Source organism: Haliaeetus albicilla, chromosome 20, assembly GCF_947461875.1.
Source record: "Haliaeetus albicilla chromosome 20, bHalAlb1.1, whole genome shotgun sequence".
NCBI classification, from domain to species: Eukaryota; Metazoa; Chordata; class Aves; order Accipitriformes; family Accipitridae; genus Haliaeetus; species Haliaeetus albicilla.
The window spans coordinates 11,127,743-11,137,959 of NC_091502.1; the positions used below are offsets into that span (position 1 = coordinate 11,127,743).

The 10,217-nt window shown below is 39.2% G+C and overlaps 1 protein-coding gene across 4 annotated transcripts in view; it reads right to left on the bottom strand.

The window, feature by feature from the left end:
* AASDHPPT (aminoadipate-semialdehyde dehydrogenase-phosphopantetheinyl transferase) overlaps positions 1–10,190 on the bottom strand; it is a 68,126-nt gene extending 57,936 nt beyond the window's left edge. For all 4 annotated transcript variants that reach the window (XM_069808281.1, XM_069808282.1, XM_069808283.1 and 1 more), the window contains exons 1-2: positions 9,957–10,190; positions 8,634–8,859 (exon numbers count right to left, since the gene is read on the bottom strand). In XM_069808281.1, coding sequence (XP_069664382.1) covers positions 8,634–8,859; positions 9,957–10,175 — 445 coding nt within the window. In that variant the 5' untranslated portion in view covers positions 10,176–10,190. The remainder of the gene's footprint in view (positions 1–8,633; positions 8,860–9,956) is intronic.
* Between the last annotated feature and the right edge of the window lie 27 nt (positions 10,191–10,217).

Sequence of the window (10,217 nt, forward strand, 5' to 3'; positions counted from 1 at the left end):
ACTAGATGACAGAAAAAGTATTAGCGTTTTAAATTTGGGAATTGATCTCTCCTGTGATTACAGTGAAAGTAACCATGTAAGAACATGCTTTAAAAAAGCCCCTTGTAAAGCCATTTGTTTGGCTTGCCAGCAGCTGAAAGACTGTTTGGCCCACTTGACAACTAAAACACAGCATGTTTTGTTTGGTCTTCCCACAGAGAAGAGATAGCAGTCAGCTAGTCATTCAGCATCCTGTCCCCACATATCCTTTCCTGCTATCAACACACAAATCAACTTCTGCATAGCTCCAGACCGGCCACTGCAGGAGCTGTCTTTTATCCAGCCAACAGGCTATACAAGAAAAGATGAAAGAGGAAGATAATTGTATTGCAACATGGCAAAAGCAGCACATGGCCCACAACTGAAAAACTGATAAAACTTCAATGGTTCATTCACCTGTATTAGTTATATCTTTCATAGAATCACAGAATGGTTTGGGTTGGAAGGGACCTTAATGATCATCTAGTTCCAACCCCCCTGCCATGGGCAGGGATACCTTCCACTAGACCAGGTTGCTCAAAGCCCCATCCAACACTTCTTGGGATGGGGTATCCACAACTTCTCTGGGCAACCTCTTCCAGTGTCTCACCACCCTCACAGCAAAGAATTTTCTCTTAATATCTAATCTAAATCTACCCTCTTTCAGTTTAAAACTGTTACCCCTTTTCCTATCACTACACTCCCTGATAAAGATTCCCTCTCCACCTTTCCTGTAGGCCCCCTTTAAGTACTGGAAGGCTGCTACAAGGTCTTCCCAGAGGCATCTCTTCTCCAGGATGAACAACCTCAACTCTCTCAGCCTGTCCTCACAGGGGAGGTGCTCCAGCCCTCTGATCATCTTCGTGATCCTCCTCTGGACCTGCTCGAGCAGGTACCTGTCTTGCTTATGTTGGGGCCCCCAGAGCTGAACGCAGTACTGCAGGTGGGGTCTCACAAGAGCGGAGTAGAGGGGGAGAATCACCTCCCTCGACCTGCTGGTCACACTTCTTTTGATGCAGCCCAGGATACAGTTGGCTTTCTGGGCTGCAAGTGCACACTGCTGGCTTATATCCAGTTTTTCATCCACTAATAACCCCAAGCCCTTCTCCACAGGGCTGCTCTCATTCCACTCATCACCCATCTTGCTATGGCGATCTACTACCATATCTACTCTTGCAGATACTATCTCCAAGTGTTTGCTATGTTTTTATTAAATTAGGGTTTTTTGCTAGGAAAAAGATCTACATATTTTAAACAAAACCCGACAATTCTGATGAACAGACAGAAAAACTGTACAGGGCAAGTAACTATTTTTTAATGCACTACAAGATTGGATTTTCCATCAAAATGCAACACAGCACATAACACAGGCATGAATGCCTAGAACTTACAGCACCACCCGATATAAGGCAAGAAAACAGCTACTTATAGAAGTAGCAGAAGTTTCCTGGTCCTAAACCTTCCTGAAAACCTGACATGACAACAGCAACCTGTCACCTTCAGTGAGAAAATATAAAAATATTTGCCTTGTTAAAAAATCAGAATTTCTTTTAGAAAGGAACTACATCAGGGAAATCCAGCTGAGACTTTTTTTTTTTAGTTACTGAGGGGAGACATTAAATATTTAAGATACATTTCTACCATTTCATAAATCAGTCTAAAAATCTGCAAATCTGTCTCTAAAACATTGTATCCCAACCCTGAAACTAATAAGATCTCCAAAGCGTAATCCTTGCACAGACAACAGCCAAATAAGCTTCTGACAACACAGGATAAAGACAGCTTCTATTTTCCAACCCTTGCAACAAATATATGTATCTGTAGAGCTGAAGCTATTGGAAATGGTCAGTGTTAGCAAGAAACTCCTCAAAAAGCGAATTCCTAATACTTACATAATAATTACTTAACCTTGGCCCCCCGTCACACCTTTCTTCTAGACTTCCTTAACATGGAAAGCCAAAGCTAACTGTCATTAGTGCAGGCTGAGAAGTATTTTTAGTTCTGTTAAAAAAAAAAAAAAAAATCAGTTCTCTTTAGCACCTCATTTTGAATATATAACTTGATTTCCCAAAAGACCAATTAAGGAATAAACTGTGATTTTTGTAAATTGTGTGCAGAAGGATATTTCAGAAAAAAACCCCAAACCAAACCAGATAAGCATTCTTAGAGTTCCTCTTTGTTCCACCTCTTATTTTTACTAAAAGCTCCTGGTTTAAGTTTTTTGGTTTCATAATTGTTAATTTATCCCTCATTTTAAACATATCTTATTCTCTACAAGTTCATTTTTACTGTTCTACATTTTGCTGTCAGTTTCTATTTTAATCCAAATGGGTTTATGTTTTCCTATTAAAAAACAATCATAAAGGATTAAGAATGTTTCTAAAAAGTATATTTCCTCTCAAAGAAGAAATCCAATCACAGTATCAGATTTTCCTTTCACAGTTTATCAAGCATTGGTGCTTAATCAATTACTAGAATGTGCAAGTGTTTTTACAAACATGATGTAATTCCAGGTTAAAACAGTGTTAGAAATGTGACTAAATAAAGCACAATAATGAAACTGCTATATAATATGTATTCTTTAACAGTATGCTTAAGATGGCTGTTTCTTTCCATTTTCAACTAGAACAGGAACAAAGAAATTATTCCCCGTTTACTCAGTGCAAGGGCATATGACCATTATGATTCAGTAGTTCAACAATGACATTATTTAGCTGTGCATCTAAAAATGATGTGGTTTTGTATTTATAAATTCTGACTTCCTTAATCATTAGAAGTAACGTTTAACCTAAATCCTTTGTTAATTTCTTCATCCCAAACAGCGCATCTACATATCCATAGCTGTACCATTAGCTAATAATTTGGCACTTATCTCTTGTAGTAAAAGATTAGATACTGATTGCTGCTATGAGATTTACTGAAATACAACAATAAAAACAAAAAACAATTAAAACTTTGCTTAAGGTAAAGTTAAGGCACCATAAGGACAAAGGCACTCCAAAGAACAATCTGTTTTGGCATTTCTTTCTAGGTCAAGAATTTCTCATTGCAAAAGCTGAAAAACAGCAATTAAAAAACGCATTACAAGTTCTAAAACTTGAATATGGCTGCTAGGTAAAAGACATGCCAACTATGATATAGGTGTGCCTAACTCTCAATTTAGTTTATGACTACCAAAAGAAATGGCACAAAGTTTATAAATGGCTGGCGAGAGAGCACTTTCCTCCACTAGTTAGACTGAAGTATGATATTTAGCTTCTTTGTGTGGGACTTTGATACTTTGATTCACATGTGACATATCTCCGATTTGAAGATCTCTATCATTTCTTGTATTATCTCACCTCCATGATCAAATAATGAGAATAGAAAGAGAAAAATAAGTTATATTTATATTTTTTTGCCTGAGAGAAAAACAGTTTCAAACAACCTGGTGCTTGCACATAATAGCCTACTTTCTTTAAAAAGCATTTCAGGAAGTATTTTTAGATCAAATTATTTTTCTGTAAAATTCACACGCAGAAAAATTTACCCTTTTGTGTCTTTTAATAAGCAAACCTAGCATAAAACCAGAAGATTAATGAGAAAAGCTAATTTTACTGCATGTCAAATATTTAATTCTGGAATTACATTGAGATTGCAGAAGCCCAGATCAAAGCAACTATAATGCAATAGGTAAGAAAGATTGCAGGCTGATTATGAAAGATCAGGAATGAACTGTTAATTTATTTACCTTTGTAATTCCATCTAAGCTAAAAAATTGCATTACTGAAAAGAAAAAATCACTTGCAAAGCAGGAAAGCTCTTGAACCTAAGATTTAAACTTTTTTCAAATGCTCAAAGCAATCTTTATTAAGCTGTAATTATTTCCTAAGTCTCTGAAAATGTTCTACTTTACAGAGTTTAAGTGACTGGTAAATCAACATCCCACACACCACTTAAACCAAGTTGACACTTGTTGCAAAATTTCTTGTCCAGAAGTTAAAAATCAAATACATTATCACAAGCTGAGTTTTTCCAGAGGAGTTAATAGTACTGTGAGAATCCTTCTCACTTCTTTTGTGAAAGGGCTAAAATAATTTCATATGCATTACGTCTCTTGCCAAATAATGTCCACAATTACGTCCATTACCAAATTTACAGTACAGAGTGCATTTTCCCAAATGACTTGAGTTCATCTTAAACTGATCTAAAGAGAAGAAAAAAATCATTGATCTCAGTGATTCTTCAAAACCAAGTAAATTGAAAGCCTGATTTAAATCTACAACAATAACCTGCCGGATAACTAAAAGGCAACACCACACCATACCTAAAGAGGACATCTTCCTTTTCTGCCATCACTACATTATTTAGTTCAACATCTGAATAGAGGAAAAAAGGTGAGAAACCATTGCATACCTGTGGAACTTCTGTAGAGCTGTCTCTATTTGCACTGCTAAGAATAGCTTCTTGTATGGCCTGCCTTCACATTCAAAGAAGGCTATGTCTTGAAGTAGTTTCATTTTTCAGACTTTAATAATGCAGCAAAAGTAATATGGAAAGAGGCAGGTTCTTATGGCTCATAAGTAAAACAAAAATAGATAGCACAGATTAACAAGTGACATAAAATGTTCATGTGCATCACGTCTCCTTGTTACATGCTAGCACACAATTTAATAGCATATTTCTCACAACTTTCAGCTGCATGATACTCTCTTGTATATTTGCTCTGCATATTTTGTTCACTGGTTGAACAATAAAGGAATATAAGAACTAGAATATTGGAGACCTCAATCAAGATTCTGTTGGGTAACATCACAAGATGAAATACTTCGTATTTAAACAAGCATTTGGGAAAAAACCCAAACAAACCAACCTACTGTAATGTACTTTGTACACAGGGAACTCTTTGTCCTTGTAGCTATTCCAGAGAAAGATTTATAGTGGATTCACTCTCAGAAATATAATGTATTTAGCAACCACAGAGCAAGAGCACCACTCAGTGGAACTATCAGATAAAACAATACTGATAAAGCCAAGTTATATATTCATAGCACAGCAGTAAAAAGAGTTCTAGGCAATTCTGCTAAGACAAAAATATTTCTCAGAAAAATTTTAGGTGAAAAGACTGCTAGCTTTAGTTCTTATTACAGAGACTATAATTTAAAATTCTATCCTTAATATTGCTTATTTGCTAGCTCACTTTCCCACATACAATCACTAAGTCTTTGTTAATACCATATTTCTTTTCCAAAAATACAAATTATAATTCCAAAAAGGAAGACATATGGCCATAAATAAAACCTCTTTAAAATTTGGAACGTGGTATTTTTTTATTTAATTCACAAATCTTTATGTAAAGTTACATAATGTGGAAAAAATTGCACAAGCAGGTGCTAACACGACAGTTATTTCTTATGCGTAATGACAAGAATTGAAGTTCCTTTCTCTCCTTATCAAAAGATAGAAAAGATGCATACAAGCTGTTGACAGCTAAATTACTTCAGGACAGACTATGCTAGCTGTGGAACTTCAGATATTGGAAAGGAAAGCTGGAAATTTTGTAATGATGCATTTTGTACTCCTCTGTATACACTGTGAAGCTTGCCACCATGAATTCAGATTGTGGATACAGTGACTTGCCCTAATAGCCCCCTTTTCTGTTCGTATATACCTAGATCTCTGATGAAAGAGGGAGAGGTGGATGAAGTAGCCATGGATAAAGGTGGATAAAGGACCCATGTTCGGGAATCCTAGCAGGCTGCATCTGTCACTAGCTTGTTTCAGATTGGTCATCTGGATATATAGTTTTTCATTATCACTTTATTACAAAAGCATCGATTTAATTCCATCATTTAGTCTTTGGAATCACGAGCATCTCCAGAATAACCATCATTTTTCTCTCTATGGGTAAAAAAACCTGAAGCCTGTTTGTGTCGGACCTCAAAGCGTTACTTAATCTCACCAGCTCATACTCACAAATGAAATCCACACAGCTGCTGAACGCAGCTGCCCAAGGGGATGTGGCAACATTTGCTTTATGGTAAGAGGTCATGACTGCTGCCATCAATGATTCTAGGACATGTTGTTGGCAGGAGCCTCTCTTGCTACTGAAGACGTCAAGAACTGAATGCTGTATCTAAACCCTCTTATTAGTTAACTAAAAATTGAGTTTGGTTTCACCGCTTTTCCTACTTTTCTGCTGAGATTAAACTCTTTCCCTGACACCAAATCCTACTTTGAACTTCAGCTTCCTGTTGTTATTTAGAAACCCTAGGACAGACAATCAAAAAGCTACATGACAGAAGCAGAACAGCAACCAAAACATCATCAATGGGATGAACTCAAGATAATTTTTTCCTAAATTTAGCCTGCTAAAGTTGACATAACTAAGAGTAAGTGACAATATATACTGACAGCCTAACTTTGATTCTACACCTCTTATGACAACATTGACTAGGGACGCCGAATAAAGAATACACTCAGACACAAGGTAAAAGAACCTTGATTTGTTCTGGTGCTGCCTGCAGAACGAGCAACAGATCAATGGACATTGGGTTATCCACTATTTCAGTGATTTAACATGAGGGAAATGAGAAAGAAATAGTGAATAAGTAAGTAAAAATGCAAGAGAAAGGAAGCAGTAGAGATGAGATTTTTTTTTTAATAAAGCCAGCTAATACTGAAGTTAAAAGATTTTTTTTTTCTATTAACCAGAAAAGAACTAAGAATATATTCCCTTACAAAGCTGAATATATTGTATTCCAAAATGGAGAAGTAACACACAGATTTCTAAACCTAAATGTAAAATTAAACCTCTACTCTTAACAATTGTTTCCTACATTCAGAAGGAGAGTTTAACACATTTCATAAGACTTGTCAGCTGGACATCAGCAATGTGCCTTTAAAATGCCAGCTGCAATTCCAGTTGCATAAAATGCCAGCAGAGGATGCAAGATATCCCTACCTCCATATATAGCACGTATAAACAATTTTCAATTTTTCATCTCCCAAGAAAAGCTTAAAACACAAACATTTGAACATTTAGGTGTTCACTAGCTAGCTGCTGAAACAGGAAAGCTTTTTAAAATGAGTAACTTTGGAGTCTTGCAGTAAGGCTTGTGGCAAGTCCAGCCAAAGTGTTTCCAAGGGTACTGGGTCTGGGTGTTAATTTTTTCATAGCAGCCTGTATGGCGCTGTGTTTTAGATCTATGCCTAAAACAGTGTTGATAACACACTAGTATCAGCAGTGTTTGCACAGCGTTGAGGCCTTCTCTGTCACTCTGCCCCTGCAGCAAATAGGCTGAGGGTGTGCAAGACATTTGGAGGAGACACAGCTGGGACATCACTTTGTTTTGCCTGGGAGAGCTATGACAAAAGCACCAGCCTTGAGCTTAATCTGGTATTTGGGCCCTGCATTACTACAGTCCCTTCCGGGGCGCACCTGTTCCAGTGCAGCTTTACCCACTGGCCACAGTTCCTATCACGAAATATACAACTGCTCTGGTGTGGGGTCCTCCACGGGCTACAGTGTGACCTCACATGCTGACCACCATCTTTAGAGTGAGGGTCTACAATAGACCAAACTTAGTCACAGAGGAGAACTCTACTTTGGATTGCAGTAAAGCTTCTGCGCATCTTAGCTAAACATACCAATCCAAAAACGTACACTTGTAGTAATCATTAAAAAGGTGTAAAGCTATCAGAGAGAGTTATCCAGTCAGGATTTATTTGAATCTTTACCTTACTACACAAATTATTTCACAGCATAACATGCTGGGCATATTGGAGATTGTGAAGAAGATTGGAGATCTTCTAAGAACACAGCTATTACTATCATATCTGGTTAAACATTTGAGGAAGATTCTCAAAAACTAAAATTCCAGTAAATCGTAAACCCCAGTATGTTTCTCCTTTAACCCAGTCATGCATTGACAAACATTTGTGAACTAAATGATCTCAATAAAACTGTATTTAAGAAATACACTTCGCTACAATTCTAATTTAAAATTTGGATCCTGAAGTTCACTAATATAGTCAGGTTAGAGCAACATTTCATACAAATAAATAGGCCAACAACTAATTTTGTGAAGTTTAGTCTTTTACCAGGGGCACCTCAAATGTTCCCTCTCATGATCCCCTCTCACTGAAGATTACGGCACACTCACAGTGAATCTCTGATGCCCATTTGCTACAATACTAGGCCTGGTGCTGACACATATAATGTCCACGTTTGTGGGACAAGAAAGTAATACTCATGGTCTATAAAGTTCTCATGGGGATGGATCCCACTGTCCCTAGCTGGAAAGTTGTCCCTGCTTCTAGCTAACAGACAGCAAACCTGTAATTAAAATATCTGCAGATGCCGGTCCTGCCAATGTCATAGCAGGATTCATGACCTTATTTTTCCAGGGTTCTGCTTTTCTAAACTGGAAATATATCCATACCTGGCATAACAGAAAACCCAAAATAAACAATGAGGAGTGCATTTAATAATAAAAAAACCAAATACACAACACATTCATATACTCTCTTCTAATTACACTGAATTTCTAGGACACAGATTGGTTCTTTGGGAAACATTAAAATGTTCAGCACTTAAACACTACAGAATCTGCTTTTTCACCATAATGCATTACCTGGTAAATTAGTCTTCATAATATCAATGCCAACTTGAAGCTCAGGCTCAGCTGCAAGAACTGCATAATCTCCTTGATGAGAGATGTTGAAGTTGTAATTCGAATAGATACTGAATACGTTATTTGCCAGGAAGGGTTTTCCTTTTGATGTCCTTTGCAAGTTTATTTCATTCCAAGGTATGCACAACTTTTCTGCAATTAATTTCCGCATCAGCAGGCGTCCAGCCTGTGAAATAAAATGGAAGTGATTAATACAGAACTATTATGCTATGTGCAAAATATCTGTGGTTGCTAGAAAACCACCTACCTAAAAAAATGTGGCTTTATTATTGCCGATACAAAGTTAAGAGTATATTTTAGCCAAATCATTTAGATTTCTCCCTTTTATAAAAGCCTGTGTCAAGTAAATTTAACCAAAATAGTTTACCAGACCCAAGTACAGAATGCATTTGTTATCGCTATTAGCGGAGAGACAACACAAGACCCAATAAAAAGCAGTCCCAGCCTAGAAGAACCACATAAAATAGTTCCTTCTCTACCTTATTTACTTAGGATACTTTATGGCATAGATCAATACTGTTTATCCCACATGAACGTTCAAAGTGTCTCAGCAGCCTTCCTTTCAGTACATTCACTCAGTGACTCAGGTGCTAAATACCACACAGCTAAAAATTATGAGTAACTACTTACAGGCTAGTTAGCAAAAGTCTGTATTACTACCACATTGTTACGTAAGATTTAAAACCTGAATTATGTAACCAGTTTTATTTCCTTACACATTACACTACTGTCTTCACGTATAGTCTCCCAGAGTACGTTGATTTTTATCTCTTAACATCATGACATAAAACTCGTGAAGTCTTTCGGAGTAACTACTAAGAGCAGACTGCAAACATCCCTTTTTCCTCCGAAGTGAAGATGTAAGCAGAGCTGGCAATTAACGCTTTGTAATGCATTTACTTCCCTGTCATGCCCTCGCAGGGCGTATTTTCCTACGAGAAGTCAGAAAATTGGGCAATACTGAGTCGGCAGAGAGACAACCGGGTCCCCAGGGGAAAGTGCCGGTGCCGGGACCGCGAGTGGTGCCGGGGGGAGGGGGGAGGAGGGGGGGGTCCCCAGCGCAGCAGCCTCCGCCCGCGCCCCGAGGCGCCCTCGGCAGCCTCCGCCACGGCCCCGTCGAGGGGCAGGGCCCCGCCGGCGACACCCGCAGCAGCGGGAGAGAGAGCAACGAGACGGAGGGCTCCGGGCAAGGCGGTCCAGTGAGTCCCGCCCGCAGACTACGGCCGCCCGCCGCCGTGCCTCCCGCCTCCCACCAGCATGTACCAAGGCGGCTTTGGCATCGCGGGCAAAGACAAACTGGCCGACGCGGTCCTTCTCCTCGGGCTGCACCAGCCGCGCCGCCAGCAGCCACTCCTGGCGGCAGGGACGCCAGGCGGCGCAAGGGAAGGCCCAGCGCACGCTGCCCATAGCCCCCCGCGCCGCCCGACGGCAGCGGGACCCGCGCCCCGCCGCCTCCACTACCGCGCGGCACAACGCGCGCATGCGCTTATCCTTGGGCGGGCGGGACCCGCCGTCGAGGAACGG